Source organism: Salmo salar, chromosome 06 (genome assembly GCF_965601325.2).
Source record: "Salmo salar chromosome 06, fSalSal1, whole genome shotgun sequence".
Classification (NCBI taxonomy): Eukaryota; Metazoa; Chordata; class Actinopteri; order Salmoniformes; family Salmonidae; genus Salmo; species Salmo salar.
In genome coordinates, this window is record NC_138296.1 from 50,988,814 (window position 1) to 51,007,130 (window position 18,317).

An 18,317-nucleotide genomic window follows, 5' to 3' on the forward strand; every position below is an offset into this window, starting at 1 on the left:
CGGAGGGAGGGTGGTGCACGGCAAGAGATTGATTCTTATTTAGATTAAAATAAGGCTGGATGCTTGTGGTATGAGAACGAGAGAGGGCTTCTCCTGCTTACAAATTGAAAGAAGTCAAGTCACATATTCAGGCACTGAAGAAAACAACATTCACAGAATAAACAGGATATAAATAGGAAAATACAGAACTAGATACAACATATGGATTAGCTTATTATTTATTGATCATGTATAGTTTATTTAGATGTGTTGACATCACTGATTAACATTACTCTTACAATATAGAGTTTGCAAATGGACCAAAAATGTACTCAAATAAACAGGGTTAAACGTGATGGTTTCTTGTGACCCATAACAGGCCTGGGCCTACTTCTGATGTGTAAATGCCTGTTGGTTCTGTAAAAATGATTTTCTCCCTGTTAGGCCAGGTCTTTATAAAATCTACCCCCTCTCCCTTCTCTAACTTCAGATTGATTAGGCATAGACTGTAGAAGAGGGATGTGCTGAGCGTCAGCATAATCCACATCCAGTTTTGTCCTGTGCACTCCCCTTCGTGGTGTGCACACCCATCATTCCAGCACAGCAGTCAGCCTTCTCTCCTCCATGTCTATCCAGTCTCCCAATTTATATAGTGGAGCTGCTCTCTCATCTGAGTGATAAATGACAGCAAAATCGTCCACGTTTGCAGAAAAAAAATGAATCTGTGCTGTCCATATTTCTCACACTAAAAGACATAGGAAGTTTCATTCATTGGATGTTTCTGAACACATCCAGTTTAATAGTGGCCTATTTGATGGTCTGATTTGTTCCAATTTGACCGATTTTTTGGTAGATTAATTATGAGAGGCTTCAATATTGGTCCCAGTTACTGTATGATTCAGTCATTGATTTGGTCAATGGGTTGAGCGTGGTGGTAATTCAATCAATTGACAGTTCAGGCTTGAGGTGATCTTGACAGTAAAGAAAGCTTACACTACTAATTACAATTGTGTCAGACTGACACTCAGCCAAGTCCAAACAGTACCCCCTTATTCAAACTCAACCCCTTGATCTGCCCCCTGCAAATGTAGTGTACCACCTGTGCCACTGAGGTCAAGACCTCTTGGCAGTATACTATTGTAGCAGAAGTGCTTCCATGAATATCTTTTGCGTAAATAGGAACCATGCCTGTGACCTGAATGCCTAATTGCCAGCCTGAGCTCAATGGGCTAACACTGTTCAGGGTCATACAGATGACATGGGTCATCTGCATGTCAGGGAAGTGGTTCAAAACAAAAGTCTAAAATAGCCGACTGAAGTTTTTCATGTGGCCCTGGATTAGTTTATATGAAACAGGAACATATTTCAATAAAATGGAAGGAAAATATCTCATCAATACGATCTGACAGCCTAGGGGCGGTGACGCAGTAGCATTATGAATCGAATGCGCGATATTGTATGGTCAGTTTGTTGTGGCTTCGTGAGCAGAAGGGAGGAAACGCTAACCTTTGTCCTGCAAAAATAAAAGAATCAGAGAAAACACACACTCTACTGCAGCCGAGGGTGTAATGGAATTCAACTTGCCGTGGGTGGCCGGTGGGAAATGCCATTATAACTTTCAGCAAACATTTTTTTCCTCAAACGTGATTTTTATGTGGGAGGAGAGTGACTGTCCCAGCTGAGGACCCGTGAAAATACACGGGTGATCATCTTGTTAGCTAACTATTTAGCATGCCAGCGTCGTTGCCTTTTAAACTAGCATTGCCCACTTGCTACATTTTGTTTGGAATTGATCAATCAGTTGCGATACCGATGATGTGATTCTATTTTATCACACATCAACTAGTTAGTTGTGTTTTGAGCTTTAGCATTGTGGTCCTCGATAACATCGTTAGCCACTTTTTTTTTTTAATTAACTTAGCGAGCGTTATTTACTTGCGCCAGCATAGTTGTCTAAATTAACCCACATGTTGCCTGTTATTTGCATAGGTAGTGTTATCAAATTATAGTAATTCTGTTATTTTCTTTACCGATGCCATACGAGTTTGTTTTCTGCACTTGAAGTATCTAGCTAACTGGCTACTTAGCCAGCTAATTTGGTAATTGGCTACACCAGCTAGCGCGAGCTGGTGTTATGTGAACGACGCACACTGGTCCTCGCGCAGCTTTTTCCAGTCTGCGAAAACAATACTCTGTTTTGATAACCCCTTTGAACCACCGCAAGTGTGATTATCGATGTATGCATCTAGCTAGCAAGGTGTTGCCACATTTTGTTTTGTATTTTTTTCGCATTATTTTGAATGCATATTTTATTCGCGGGACAGAACGATTTTCTTGTTTTAGCGTGAGGCGCTGTCTGCCAGCTCCCTACTTAGTGCATGTGTCCGTTGCTTTTTTTCCCCTGTATGTTTCTTAGGTCTACACAGCTAGCTTGCCAGTTGCTTAGCTAGCAGCATTTATTCGCTATAGTAGCTTACCGTGGTTATTGACATCGGCGAGCAGCACAAATCGTTTATGAATGTGGAACTGCTTTGGGATTCTTTTTTTTAGGTTAACTAACGTTAGCTGGCTGTAATTAATTACTCTCAGCCAGTGGCGTATGATTTGCGCTGGGGGTTTCATTGTTAGCTAGCTATCTGGCTAATTGTGTGAATTCGATTGTGAGGAAAGGACCTAGTTTTTTTTTTAAGTAGCTATGGATGATCAGACGCGGATGCTGGCGGGACTCGCCGGACTCGGCGGGTTATCACAAGGCGACGTTGGCGACCCAGATTCGCTTAGGAAACAGCTCGGTCAACCTCAACAAGACATTGGGGATATTCTACAACAGATCATGGCCATCACAGACGAAAGCCTGGACGAGGCGCAGGCCAGGTAAGAAACGTGCTGCAAGGGAAATATGGAGCCAAGATGAGACGATATGTTTTTGTTAATGCTTTCGTCTTGTGTTCTGTTGCTCGCTTGTTGCCTTGTACAGTACAATTATGGCTATTTTTGTTGTGATGGACGCTGCTTTATTCAGTCACTTGTGGTTTGTCAACAACAGAAGATTCCATTATCTGACTAATAATTTAATGGTGGGCTACACGAATAAAAGAAGCAGGCTCCTCACACATACACAGAATATTTCTGTAGCCTAGCCCATTGGTGCCAAACATACGGCCCAGGTGCCATATCCGGCCCGCGAGGGGTCCAATCATGCAGGTGTTTTGTGTAAAATCTTTTTTATTTTTGTGTGGAGGAAAACAGTCAAAATACTTTAAATTACTAAAACAAAATCTTAACTGTGTATAAATGATAATGAAGCTACATTCATACAGTTTCTTGACTGTTTCGAGCTCACAAACAAATCACCAAAATGAAAGCTAAACAGTCAGGGAGCATCAAATTTGGAAAATTATGGCTTTTTTGCCAATTTTGAAGGCAAGGAAGAAGAACATGTTTTCAGTGCAGCTCTCCAGCCCATTCATAGATGCTAACCACCTTTAACGCCTAGTGATGACAGTATCTTCTGGCCAGGGGAGTTAAGAGCCCCACGCATATGCAAAACGGTACCATGCATCGCTTGTGGTACGGTTTTGGAAACATAATGATTGTATCTTTCATAGCAGCAATAAATAATTTAAAAAAAACAAAAGGTTAAATTACCGCACACTTTCTTAAAAAGATTTTAAATTTATTTTTTAAACTGTGCTTTAGGGTTTCCACGGGGCCATATTTCCAAGTTATTGGCTATCAGCGTCTCCAAACACCTGTGTGTAAACAGAAGACTGATGCCACACAAACGTGTTGTCACTGAAAAATACTGAGGCTGCAACTGTTACAACCGGTTAAAGCAGTGTACAGTAAGTGTACATTTAGCATTTGTGAAAATGTGATATGAAAGCCGGCTTTATGTTTCTAGAACCGTACCGCAATTGAGAATCTATTCACGTTTAGATGGAGTATTTGGCTGTTTTGGCTGGCAGAGCCAAGGTCTTTGGACTATAAAGGGTTAACATTAGGCTCCTATTTTACAGCTCAAGATTAGAACATCTCTCATTGCATTTTGGTTTTTACACATCGTGGCATCTTTGCCTGATTTCATGTTTTGATGTACAGTTACAGTTGAAGTCGGAAGTTTACATACGCCTTAGCCAAATACGTTTAAACCCAGTTTTTCACAATTCCTGACATTTAATCCTAGTAAAAATGTCCTGTCTTAGGTCAATTAGGATCACCACTTTAATTTAACCTCTCTGGGCTAGGCGGGACGAATTCGTCCCACCTACGCAACAGCCAGTGTAATCCAGCGGCGCGATTTTCAAATACCTTAGAAATGCTATTACTTCAATTTCTCAAACATATGACTATTTTACAGCATTTTAAAGACAAGACTCTCGTTAATCTAACCACACTGTCTGATTTCAAAAGGCTTTACAACGCAAGCAAAACATTAGATTATGTCAGAGTACCCAGCCAGAAATAAATTCACCGGAGGTTTGCGGGGGTATGCTAGTTCTGAACGTCACATGCTAATGTAAAAAGCTGGTTTTTGATATAAATATGAACTTGATTGAACAAAACATGCATGTATTGTATAACATAATGTCCTAGGATTGTCATCTGATGAAGATCATCAAAGGTTAGTGCTGCATTTAGCTGTCTTCTGGGTGTTTGTGACATTATATGCTAGCTTGAAAAATGGGTGTCTGATTATTTCTGGCTGGGTACTCTGCTGACATAATCTGTTTTGCTTTCGTTGTAAAGCCTTTTTGAAATCGGACAGTGTGGTTAGATTAACGAGAGTCTTGTCTTTAAAATGGTGTAAAATAGTCATATGTTTGAGAAATTGAAGTAATAGCATTTCTAAGGTATTTGAAAATCGTGCCACGGGATTACACTGGCTGTTGCATAGGTGGGACGATTACGTCCCGCCTAGCCCAGAGAGGTTAACAAGAAATTTGTGGAGTGTTTGAAAAACGAGTTTTAATGACTCCAACCTAAGTGTATGTAAACTTCCGACTTCAACTGTATATGCAAATAGCACATCAGATTTAGCTCCTAGGTTGTTGGAAAGCCAGGGCAAACAGTGTTACCTGGGTTATGTAAAATGTAACATTCAGATCTATGATACCTAGTCGGTTCACCTCGATCTCTTGAAGAGTGGGCACAACTACATGAAAGCTGAAGTTTTCCCCAATGTGTTAAGTTTAAACAAGTTTTTGGCTGTCGTCAAATAAATAAATACATTTGCGGTTTACACTTTTAAAGACAACTTGTTTAACTCTGCTTAGGGTTAGTATTTAATCTTGGCACATTGTACTGTATACTATTGTTCAACCTACATCCTAATGAAGGTGTGTGTCAGACCATCTTTTTAATAAAAAGTGGAGGAACATTGTGAAATGTCACTTTTCCTTTTTCAATTACATTAGCATTCATGTAGTGTTTTTTTTTTTATGTATTTTTTTTTTTGTAATTACTTTTGTCTACGTCACTGAACACATGCAAGCTCAATCAAACCATTTGTTCCCATCACAGGCCTGCCAAATTGTTAGCCCTGCTAGATAAATGGTGTTAGTGCTATCCGCGATCCCATAACCTTTACCGACTCTTAACTCTTACCTTAGCCATTGTAAATTTCAACTTCCATGGGGTAAGGACGTCCCAAAGAACCCAGATAGCAAGGACCATTAATTATGCCTTCCAAATGTCACCGTATTCCCTATATCGTGCACTATTTTTTTTTTTTTACATGGTGCACTATATAGGGTGCAAGTTTGGACACGTAAATGCACTTGATTCATCTCCTATATTGTCATTAGCATAGATAATCAGGCCGCTTTTAATTGAGCCATCGCTGTCTGTGATGATCTTTTGAAATTCAAATGGTCGTTAGTTAAAATGTTGGAGGGACTTCACTTGTGTGGGCTTGTAAAAGTTATTTGCCACGCCAGATCTGATATGACACGTCAACATGGCTATGGAAATATATAATAGCATGGTGTAGTTATAGGACATGTTAATCAGTCACTTGTTTTGACAGAACAATCATTAATAATTTAGGTCTTTCACTTCACTTGTTAATGCATGCAAAATATATGTTTGCATATCATGACTCTTGGTGTGTGTGTGCATGACAATAAGCAAATTGCCCATACTCATATGCTATGTGGCTTTGAGAAGCTGTAGTGGGGGGGGGGGGGGGGGGGTCAGAATTGTGAACAAAAGACGTGGCTGTCCCAATACGAGACCAGTGTGTGTGATGTGATTTTCCACCCCACATTTGACCACCTGGTTCTCTTAATTAATTCACTCCCTCCCGTCCTGGTGGTGTGCATCCTTTTCATTTTGCACGGGGTGCAATCAATTCTCCTAAAACGTGTACGGGGGTGCAGCTGTCCGAAAATCTAGTTTCTATTAATGAGATGGGGTGGGGGAGTGCTGGACGCTACACTCACAGCTTATGATGATTCTGATGAACTCAAGGATGTTGCCTTTACTGTTAAGGGTATAACTTTGAAAACGTCACTAACTGGAATATGTGTTCAATAAATAAATTGGGTCCAAAATAATGTTTGTGTGTTTACAATGTTGAAGACCTCTTTTTCTCTCAATGTCTATGGTGTGTGTGCATGATGTGGTTGTGAGTTTTTAGATGGCTGTGCTATAGATTTATACTCTGTGTCTGAGAGATGTTCAGAGTTGAGCAGTTAGTAAATTCTTTTCTTTTTTTTACTTGCCTAGCATTTTTTGGCACATGATTAGGTAGGCCTAGCATTTTTGGGGGGATTCTGGGATTGGATTAGTCCATCAAGAGGATACTTATGATTCCCACCCCCTACCAGACTACAGCATGCCAATCCATATCAGGGCATCTCTGATACTAATTAAAGAGTTGCACCGCACCACCACTACTCTGACTTGCATAGGGTTTTTGGAACAATTAAACATAGGCAACATTTTTCTGAGAAGGGATTCAATGAGTCTGTCAAGAAGGCGCTTAATGTTTGCCCTGGGATAGACTGAGCCTGCGTCTATGGCACTTCTTCTCCCTGTTGTTTACATGTCCGGCCTTCTCATCTGAGGATGGAGTCAGAAACTCTTAGGCAGCAGCTAAAGCCTATTCTGAGGTGTAGGGTTGTCATGATACCTGTATCGCGATGCAACGATACTAGATTTTCCTTGGCAAAAAAGGAAACACAAAGCAGACTGAACTCTTGGGTCCTTAAAAAAGATTTTTTTTTATTCTTCTTTTTTTTGCCACGATACCTCTGAGAATCGTGACAACCCTAATTAGTTGTATATGCAGGTCTGAAGACCTGAGGTGCTCTAGATCAGTGAAATTACTCACTAGTAGTAGTCTATAGGCTAGCTTGATAGATTTTTTTTTTTTTAATTTTTGAAAGTTTAACAAAATACATACACAGTATACATTTGGAAACTTGCCAGGGATGAAAGTCAATTGCATATTTCCATACAGCAGCAAGATGGATAAAGTCAATGGACTGTTGATTTTCGGCTTGGACATGATATGGCCCGTCATGGGTTAGCCCTAGTTCATGATTTAGATGGTCTGATAAAGGCCTATTCAATGACTTACATTTTAGCCTTTGATTTTGGACTAAATGCTCTCCTATCACTCAAACTTTAAATGAGATGGCCAAAGAGGTGACTTCCACTTTAATTGGCATATCTCTGCACACACAGACACACGCCATCAAATGTAGCCTGCCTAGGCCATGCATGTCACCTGTGGGGCCCCTTGCATGCATGCATGCATGCATAGCCCTTATACTGACCTGGGGGGGTGACTGTCTGGGCTGGGTGGCAGGAGAGAACAGATGAGATGGCTGGACAGCACAGTGCCCTGCTAGTGCACTATGTACCGGGTCTGACCCAGTGTGGTAGGATGGCTGTTTTACTATCTGGGGTGGCATCGGCGATAACAAATGAGGAGACGACGACAACAGTGCCTTACTAGTGCACTACCACTCAACCTGTCCTGCCCGCCCCTCACCCTCTCCCCCTGTTACCCCATATCCAGATGCTGGCCAGAGGAGTCGCCGGCGCACTGGGGCGGATCAGATGACCCCGCAGAGGGAGGGGGAGCTGGGGGGGGCACGGCAGGGGGTGGCCTGCCACTCAACTTCCAGCACAGGTCAGTAGTGTACAGGACCCACAGGACTGACCGCATGCCCCATGAGAGCACCACACCTGCTCCTGCTCATACCCCCCTGACCCCCCCCCCCCCCCATATCTCCCTCCATGGCCCCTCTCCCACTCAAATCCAGCAGTGATTTAAAAAATAATAATAATAATTGTACCTGAACTCCTCTCACTTGCAAAATAAAAAATGTTGCTCAGTGAGACAAACCTGTGTAATTAAAGGTTAAATATATAATTAAGACTGACACACAGGTGGACACAATTATGCTCGAACAAGTAATGTAACGCGCGATGCCCTCGTTATCGACAGACACATCAATATACACTTCTTCTCAGCATATAAATACTCACGCATTTCCCAATATGATATAGCCAAGGTTAGGCCTCCTACATGGACACAACTGGACTTGGTGTTGAGGTTAGGTGTTGCCTACTCATTCATATGTTGTATCATGGTTGTTGTCTCTCTGATGCCTGTGTCGGCAATGTTTCAAAACAGCTTATCAGTTGAACACCTTTTTACCTTTGTCAAGCTCCTCTTTTGGGTAGTATTATTTTTAGTAGTATTGGTTGGTCAATTTATTTTATCCATCAAATCCTTGACTGTACGTTTTAGCTGTTGCGTATTTCAGCACATGATTCCCCAATGTATTTCATGAGTTTGAATATGAGATGTTTTGTGGTTTATAAATAGGCATAGATGCAAAAAAAACAAAGGTTCCCTTCAGTTGAGGATCACAGCTCTAGGGAGTTATCATGACACTCTGGAAGGACTCAATATTAAGCTCTTCACTGAAGCTGCACAGATCAGAGCAATGAGGAATATGCGAGTCATGTTTCTGTGTGTGTTGTGTCAGGGATTTTCAAACTTTTTAATGTCAAGGCCTCCTAAATATTATGAGCCCGTGGGCAAGGACCCCCTACTAAAATTGCATTTTCACGAGCTGCCATTTAAATTCCCGAGAGCCCCATTGAGCTCACAATCTTTACAATGACTAACAGTGGTAATCCTACACATTTTGCCATGAGGTTGAGAGAGAATTTAGCAGTTTTAAAGCAAATTTCCTGCTATTCTACACATTTTGCCATGGCTTATGCCGTGTTCGTATGCTATCTGAGCAGTATTGGGTACCTAACTAAGTTTTTTGTTTGGGGGGGCCTGCCGCCGGAAGTATTAATAATTTGGTTGGGTACCCATGGAGGTCGGGGCCCCAGGGCGCAAGCCCTGCGTGGCCGTTAGTAATAAGGCCCTGGACTACCAGTGATGGCGCCTGGCCCATTAGTTTGTTTGCATAATTTAATTTTTTAATTGAGAGTTTATAATATAATTAAAAGTCAAGTGTCGCTGAGTGGGTGTTCAGCAGAGTATGCTTTCACCAAAAAATTGCTGCGTGTACAAAAGTAACATGGCTTTGGAGGTAACTTGATAAGTGCTATGGGGGACCAAGATATTAAGCTCAATGTGAAACTGAGTGTGTGATAATACAACTACTTTTTTCTTTTTTTAAATTGGTTTTTATAAATCCATTAATACAGAACCTTGCACTACTAGATCAATGCTGGATGGACGAACCTCATCGACTCTAATTTAGCTCGCTTTTCCATGGCGCGGCACATGCTATAAAATGACTAGGACAAGCAGGCATATATTCTAATCTTACCTCCAACTCCCTCTCTTCCTCGCTCTCTTTCTTCTCCCCCCCTCTCTCCTTTCTCGCCGGCAGGAAACACGCCCTGAACTGTCACAGAATGAAGCCTGCCCTCTTCAGCGTTCTGTGTGAGATCAAAGAGAAGACCGGTGAGTCTCCACTTTTTGTTCTCAACTCTCATCCCAGTCTGCCTGAATCTCAGTTCGCTACCTTTCTACTGAAATGTGCACTCAATAGGAATTGTTTTATAACGCAAACCCACATTTCTGTGAAAAAATACAATTTTATTGTCGGATACCTTATTCCTCCCCACACATTTCAAAGCATTGGATTGGTGTAAGCATGAGCTGGGGAGTTTCCACAATATCTCTTATACCAGTGCTTTTCTTTTTAAATCGATGAAGTGCAGAACTTGAACGAGCACTCGTTCACTGGGACCTATAGGCCCTGGTCAAAAGAAGTGCTCTATATAGGGAAGAAGGTGCCATTTGGGTTGCGGACCAGTACTCTGCACCAATATTTTCAGGTTGTTTCAGACATATAGGCCTTATGGGTGCTTCTATTGGTTCGTTAATGGCAACCTTGGCACATGATTCATTACCTATTGATTCCTCAGATAACACTATTGACTGGATATTGATGTCATTGGTTGATTTGGTAACTAAGGTTTGAAAGGAAAGTAGGTGGTTGTTTTTGTTATGCTGAGCTGATCCAAACCTGCTGGAAGCAATCGAGCTAATATCAATTTGAACTACATTTTCTGTGTCTGAGCAATTTCAAAGGGCAGGGAAAGAATCTGTGACAGTACGCTACAGTGGGGGAAAAAAGTATTTGATCCCCTGCTGATTTTGTATGTTTGCCCACTGACAAAGAATCTATCAGTCTATAATTTTAATGGTAGGTTTATTTGAACAGTGAGAGACACAATTAAAAACAAAAATATCCAGAAAAACGCATGTCAAAAATGTTATAAATTGATTTGCATTTTAATGAGGGAAGTAAGTATTTGACCCCCTCTCAATCAGAAAGATTTCTGGCTCCCAGGTGTCTTTTATACAGGTAACGAGCTGAGATTAGGAGCACACTCTTAAAGGGAGTGCTCCTAATCTCAGTTTGTTACCTGTATAAAAGACACCTGTCCACAGAAGCAATCAATCAATCAGATTCCAAACTCTCCACCATGGCCAAGACCAAAGAGCTCTCCAAGGATGTCAAGTACAAGATTGTAGACCTACGCATGGCTGGTTTGGGCTACAAGACCATCGCTAAGCAGCTTGGTGAGAAGGTGACAACATTTGGTGCGATTATTCGCAAATGAAAGAAACACAAAAGAACTGTCAATCTCCCTCAGCCTGGGGCTCCATGCAAGAGCTCACCTCGTGGAGTTGCAATGATCATGAGAACGGTGAGGAATCAGCCCAGAACTACATGGGAGGATCTTGTCAATGATCTCAAGTCAGCTGGGACCATAGTCACCAAGAAAACAATTGGTAACACACTACGCCGTGAAAGACTGAAATCCTGCAGCGCCCGCAAGGTCCACCTGCTGGCGCTGCACATACACATGCCCGTCTGAAGTTTGCCAATGAACATCTGAATGATTCATAGGACAACTGGTGAAAGTGTTGTGGTCAGATGAGACCAAAATGGAGCTCTTTGGCATCAACTCAACTCGCCGTGTTTGGAGGAGGAGGAATGCTGCCTGTGACCCCAAGAACACCATCCCCACCGTCAAACATGGAGGTGGAAACATTATGCTTTGGGGGTGTTTTTCTGCTAAGGGGACAGGACAACTTCACCGCATCAAAGGGATGATGGACGGGGCCATGTACTGTCAACTCTTGGGTGAGAACCTCCATCCCTCAGCCAGGGCACTGAAAATGGGTCGTGGATGGGTATTCCAGCATGACAATGACCCAAAACACACAGCCAAGGCAACAAAGGAGTGGCTCAAGAAGGAGCACATTAAGGTCCTGGAGTGGCCTAGCCAGTCTCCAGACCTTGATCCCATAGAAAATCTGTGGAGGGAGCTGAAGGTTCGAGTTGCCAAACGTCAGCCTCAACTTTACTGACTTGGAGAAGATCTGCAAAGAGGAGTGGGACAAAATTCCTCCTGAGATTGTGTGCAAACCTGGTGGCCAACTACAAGAAACGTCTGACCTCTGATTGCCAACAAGGGTTTTGCCACTAAGTCATGTTTTGCAGAGGGGTCAAATACTTATTTCGCTCATTAAAATGCAAATCATTTTATAACATTTGACATGTGTTTTTCTGGATTTTTTTTGTTCTTATTCTGTCGCTCACTGTTCAAATAAACCTACCATTAAAATGTATAGACTTATCATTTCTTTGTTAGTGGGCAAATGTACAAAATCAACAGGAGATCAAATACTTTTCCCCCCTCACTGTGTATGTGTGTATGTATGTGTGTGTGTGGAAATCCCTTTGAATTAGTGGATTCGGCTATTTCAGCCACACCCGTTGTTTACGGGTGTATACAGTTGAGAACACAGCCATGCAATCTCCATAGACAAACACTGGCAGTCGAATGGCCTTCCTGAAGAGCTTAGTGACTTTCAACATGGCACCGTCATAGGATGCCACCTTTCCAACAAGTCAGTTTGTCAAATTTTTGTCCCGGTCAACTGTAAGTGCTGTTATTGTGAAGTGGAAATGTCTAGGAGCAACAACTGCTCAGTCGCGGAGGGGTAGGCCTCACAAATCTCACAGAACGGGACCACTAAAGCATATAGCGCGTAAAAATAATTTGTCCTTGTTTGCAACACTCACTAGCGAGATCCAAACTGCCTCTGGAAGCAACGTCAGTACAAGAACGGTTCATTGGGAGGTTCATGAAAGGGGTTTTCATGGCCGAGCAGCCGCACGCACACAAGCCTAAGATCACTATGCGCAATGCCAAGAGTCGGCTGGATTGGTATAAAGCTCACCGCCATTGGACTCTGGAGCAGTGGAGACGCGTTCTCTGGATTGATGAATTTCGCTTCACAATCTGGCAGTCCGACAGACAAATCTGGGTTTGGCAGATGCCAGGAGAACGCTACCTACCCAATGCATAGTGCCAATGATAAAGTTTGGTGGAGAAATAATGGTCTGGGGCTGTTTTTATTTTTTATTTTTTTTAAATGTATTTTTTAATGCTTCGGGTTAGGCTCCTTTAGTACCAGTGAAGGGAAATCTTAACGCTACAGCATACAATTACATTCTAGACGATTCTGTGCTTCCAACTTTATGGCAACAGTTCAGGGAAGGCCCTTTCCTGTTTTAGTATAACAATGCCCCCATGCACAAAGCGAGGTCCATACAGAAATGGTTTGTTGATCGGCGTGGAAGAACTTGACTGGCTTGCACAGAGCCCTGACCTCAACCCGATCGAACACCTTTGAGATGAATTGGAACGCTGACTACGAGCCAGGCCTAATCGCCCAACATCAGTGCCCTACCTCCCTATTGCTCTTGTGGCTGAAGGGAAGCAAGTCCCCGCAGCAATGTTCGAACATCTAGTGGAATGCCTTCCCAGAAGAGTGGATGCTGTTAAAGCAGCAAAGGAGGGGACCAACTCCATATTAATGCCCATGATTTTGGAATGAGATGTTTGACGAGCAGGTGTCCACATACTTTTGGTCATGTCGTGCAGCTTTTCCAGACCAGCCATGGCTCTCATTAAAAAGTTATTTGTTCCTATCTTATTAGCTATTCTAGTCAGCTAGCGCTCTTTGGCATGGTTCAAAGGAGGAGGCCGGCTCAGGAGTGGCGGGATGGATGACAGATTGATGGTTATGTTGGCTGGCGTGGGAGGAGAGGGGCTGGGCTTTAGAGCTACCTGCCCTCCTTCTTTCTCCACTCTTACCTCTCCTTTTCATGGATTCTCTCTTTTCCCTGCCTTAATTACTTCCCCATCCTCCTCTACTCTCCCCTTCTCTTGCTCTCTCTCCTCTCCCCTTTATCGCTCTCATTTTGTAATGCAGTTTGAAAGTGCTGCTGCACTGCTGCCTGTTATGGTGGCCTGTCAGTAGTGCATTATTGCTCTCTCCTCATAGGACCAGAGTAAAGGGTAGGCTGGAAGGGGTAGGATACCCTGTTGTCCAGGCAACCAGCGGCCTTGTTTACCCTAATGCCTTTGATTTTTCACATAAGCTTTCTGGTGGAGAGAGGCCTGAAAAATGTGTGGCTGGATGAAATGGAGGCATAGAGCGCCAATGGTTATAGGTTAAATCAGTTTGGTTTGGATGTCACCTTTAGCTTTGCCATGGTTATTACATGAAATACACTAAACAAAATATATGAATGCAACAATTTCAAAGATTTACAGTTCATATAAGGAAAACAGTCGATATTAAATTAATTCATTTGGCCCTAATCTATGGATGTCCCATGACTGGGAATACAGATAAACATCTGGTCACAGATACCTTTTTTTAAAGAGTTACAATACCTGTGGTTGTATGTAGGCCTATGCTATTGTCAAGAATCTCAGCCACTGCTCCAGTCTGCTGGTTATTCTGTATTTAGTGGCCCTCTTCCTACCAGCTCTGTATAGGCCTACCTGATCTGCCATTTCCCTACGTCTCCACAAGACCCCCTGCAGGCTCCATGATGTATCTCTGGAATGTGAATAGAAGGCATCCCTTCCTCCTGCTCTTTGTATCCCTCACTCTCTCTCAATTCAAACATATGTTTACATTGCCAAAGCAAGGGAAATTAACAATCAGAAATTAACAGTAAACATGATACTCACAAAAGTTAAAGGATCGACATTTCAGATGTTACAATGTGCAAATTGTTGAAGTAGGAAAGAGAATCAATAAATATAGGTTATTATAGGTATTTACAATGGTGTTTGTGCTGCACTGGTTGCCTTTTTCTTGTGGCAACAGGTCACACATCTTGCTGCTGTGGTTGTACACTGTGGTATTTCACCTAATAGATATGGGAGTTTATCAGGATATGGATTTGTTTTCCAATTTTTGGTGTGTAATCTGAGGGAAATATGTGTCTCTATGGTCATACGTTTGGCAGGAGGTTAGGAAGTGCAGCTCGACTTCCACCTCATTTTGTGGGCAGAGGGCACATAGCCTGTCTTCTCTTGATAGCAAGTGCATGCTCACTGAGCTTCTACATAGTCAAAGCTTTCCTTAATTTTTGGTCAGTCACAGATGTGACAGGTATTCTGCTATGAATGTAGAAAATGTAATTTATAGACATCAGTTTGGGCCAAATCAAGGCTGGACAAAATCTGAACCACACACTCTGACTGGTTCAGATTTGGACTGGGCCAAAAACCAATGTCCGTGGATGTGTAAATCAACGCCAGTTCGGACTGCACCAAAAAAAGTCCAAAGGGTGTTGGTCTGTGCTTACTGAGGTGTAGCCTACACTGTTGCCTGAAGTTGATTTTTATGAATGCCTGTCTTATGTGGTAAGCCTACCATTTTGTAAAACACAAAAAAAAAGAACGTCTGGACAAGACCAAAAAAAGTTCAAAAGTTGTGGGCTCGTATTTACTGGGGTGTAGCGTACAATGTCGGCCAGCAGTGGAATTTTATGAATGCCCGTCCATGTGGTATGCCCACCATTTGTAAAAGTCAGTTGCATTGGCTTTATTAGTCCTGATTCCTGTGACAAATTGATTTGTCTATTTTAAGCTCTGAATATCAGCTACACAAATTTATCAGGAGTTATCGTGAGCCTATTTGCGATGTCTTTACACAGCGGGAAATGCAGATTTTTCTTTTTTGCTATGATCAGCTTGTCAAAAAGGGACATATACAAACTTGAAAGTACTAATCATGACAATGGGGGGGAAACTCCTGGAAAACACTTGTGATTGTCCATTCCATATTGTCCATTTTACTTTGACCTGACCTGTTTTTAGGATATGTTTGTTAACATGACAGTGCATTTTTTTTGGGGGGGGGGGCACCATTTAGGTTAGGCTATTTGATCGGAGAAACCTGCATGATGTAAATGGTGTCCGTCTCATTAAATTTTATCTCCAGCCTGTAGGCTACAGAAAAGACCACATACTCTTTCTACCATGTTCTATATCTGCAATATGATTTATGCTAGATCATTATTTTTTTGTACTTCTTACCCCATTTTTTTCCCCCCAATTTTGTGATTATTTAATTGGTAATTAGTCTTGAAACGCCGTAGTCGACGTGCACACGCCCGGCCGCCACAAGGAGTCGCTAGAGCGATGGGACAAGGACTTCCCAGCTGGCCAAATCCTCCCCTAACCCGGATGACGCTGGGCCAATTGTGCACCGCCTAATGGGTCTCCTGGTCACGGCCGGCTGCGACACAGCCCGGGATTGAACCCGGATCTGTAGTGACGCCTCAAGCACTGCGACGCAGTTCCTTAGACCGCTGCACTACTTGGTAGGCCCTTAGATTTTTTTAATTTTTTTTTAATGGAATGTTGGTGGAGCACCGCAGTGACGTCTCTCCAACAGCACCCTGAAGAGATGTGCTGGGAATGGACAAGCAAAATATTTTGCTCACCTAAGAAGCCCTTATCCTGCCGGTTGAGAGAGTGTCATTGTTTTGGGGCAGAATTATGTGAGGTTTTATGTGTTGTTGGAGGTGCCTCTTGGTCAGTTTAACTCAGAAAATGTTTCCCTCGTCAATCTGCCGCCATTGGTGGCCATTTAATGAGCGGGCCGGCCGTGCTTGTAGACAAGCACCACGTGACTGGGTACTACCGGTAAGTTTCAAAATGAAAATTGTATGAAATGAAGAACACAATCTTTATCTCCTAACGTAAAGCACAAGTTGACTGCAGTTATTTACTTGGAGTAGCTACCAAAAAAAAAGTCAAGTAAATAGTTTTGACGGTATAACAAAATACCATCAGGCTGTTCAGCCTTCAATCAAGGCAGATGAAGGAGAGGAAACTGGTTAACTTAAGGATCGGCATTCCGTCAACGAGACAGTTGTAAATCATGCAGCTCGTTATGTCAAGATCGCAGATTTTAGAGAAACAACAACGGTCGGTACATATAATTGTCTTATCGGCTAAAAGCTTAAATTCTTGTTAATATAACTGAACTGTCCAATTTACAGTAGATATTACTGCTAAAAAATGCCATGCTATTGTTTGAGGAGAGCTCCTAACAACATAACACTTTTTTTTCACCGCTATAGGTTTGATAAATTCACCTCTGAAGGTGAAATGTGTACTTAAATTGGAGCAAGATTTCAGAATGTATCATCCAAAGGGTCCCATAACATGAACATAGTGCCGTTTTGTTACATAAAATCCTTTTTCATAGCCAAAAACGGTCCATATAGCATGCACGATTGATATTGTATTTCCACTCCTTCAATTTGCAAAGAAAGGAATCTGTGAATCTCACCATAAACGTTGTTTCAACAAGTCAAATCACGTTCGTATCTATTCCTCAGAGATCCTAGAAGGTATCAAGACTTCACTATTTCATTAGGGGTGTAGTATATCCTATAGGACATCATATTTGGTCAGAGAGCAGCGCCTTCATTGCACGCCGATGACGCGGGCGGCCATCACTTGAACGACTATCTTTGTCAAATGAGCACCAATCGGGGTCAAACAAAGCTAGCTAGATAGCCAATGAGCTGGGCTTTACAGGAAACCATGTGTATGTCGTAAAATGTAACTACTAACCTTGTACGACAGCATGCCTTTTCATTTTGGAGAAAATTATAAGGATATTCAGAGTTTTGAAAACTGGTTGTTTTGCAAATGTTGAACTTATAATATGGCTACTAATACTTGGAAAGCTAAATCAAAGTCCAAGTATACATATTTGATGATATTCTTGCAGAAAAATGGAATATGAATGCGAGTGTATCCTTCACGATTTGCCCAAATGTACCTGGGGACTTCACAATAAAAGTCTTGTAGTTCACTCATACTTCAAGTTATTTATCTGAATCTTTGCACATGCACTGCTGCCATCTTGTGGACACGATCGGAATTACAACCAGAGTGATGGCTAGAACGAAGACCTTTCTCTTGCATTTCAAAGATGGTGGTAGAAAAATACTTTTTTTTCCTTTTTTTTCTACCAACTCTATTGTGTCATATTTTCCTGCATTCAAGTCACATTTCCACCAACTTCAAACTGTTTCCTTTCAAATGGTACCAAGAATATGCATATCCTTGCTTTAGGGCCTGAGCTACAGGCAGTTAGATTTGTGTATGTCATTTAGGCAAAAATTGAAAAAAAGTGGGCTATCCCTAAAGTTTTTATTTTTATAGACTTTTTAAGCAGTGTAAGCCCTATTTCCAAATACCCCAGTATACGGTATACCACCAAAGCCTAAATTACATTGAGCTGATTTCTGACCTGTTCTTTCTTTTTCCTTAGCATATTTCTTTACTGTTTGTTTCAATATAGTGAAGGCGTAGGCCTCTTTCTCGCACTCCCTCTCCTGCAGCCTATGGAAGGCCCCAATCAGTAGTCCTCTAGTATCTCTACTAGATTTTCTGCAGTCTTCACACACTGAACAGCAGGGATAAAAGCAAAGTCAGTGCTC

At 42.1% G+C, this 18,317-nt stretch overlaps 1 protein-coding gene across 5 annotated transcripts in view; it reads left to right on the plus strand.

Moving 5' to 3' along the window:
* Positions 1-1,431: 1,431 nt before the first annotated feature.
* Positions 1,432-18,317, plus strand: part of LOC106607421 (pre-B-cell leukemia transcription factor 1) — a 49,626-nt gene continuing 32,740 nt past the window's right edge. For 2 of the 5 annotated variants that reach the window (XM_014204347.3, XM_014204348.3), the window contains exons 1-3: positions 1,432-2,853; positions 8,009-8,122; positions 9,855-9,928. In XM_014204347.3, coding sequence (XP_014059822.1) covers positions 2,675-2,853; positions 8,009-8,122; positions 9,855-9,928 — 367 coding nt within the window. In that variant the 5' untranslated portion in view covers positions 1,432-2,674. The remainder of the gene's footprint in view (positions 2,854-8,008; positions 8,123-9,854; positions 9,929-18,317) is intronic. The other 3 variants (XM_014204350.3, XM_014204349.3, XM_014204352.3) reach the window with 3 other exon arrangements.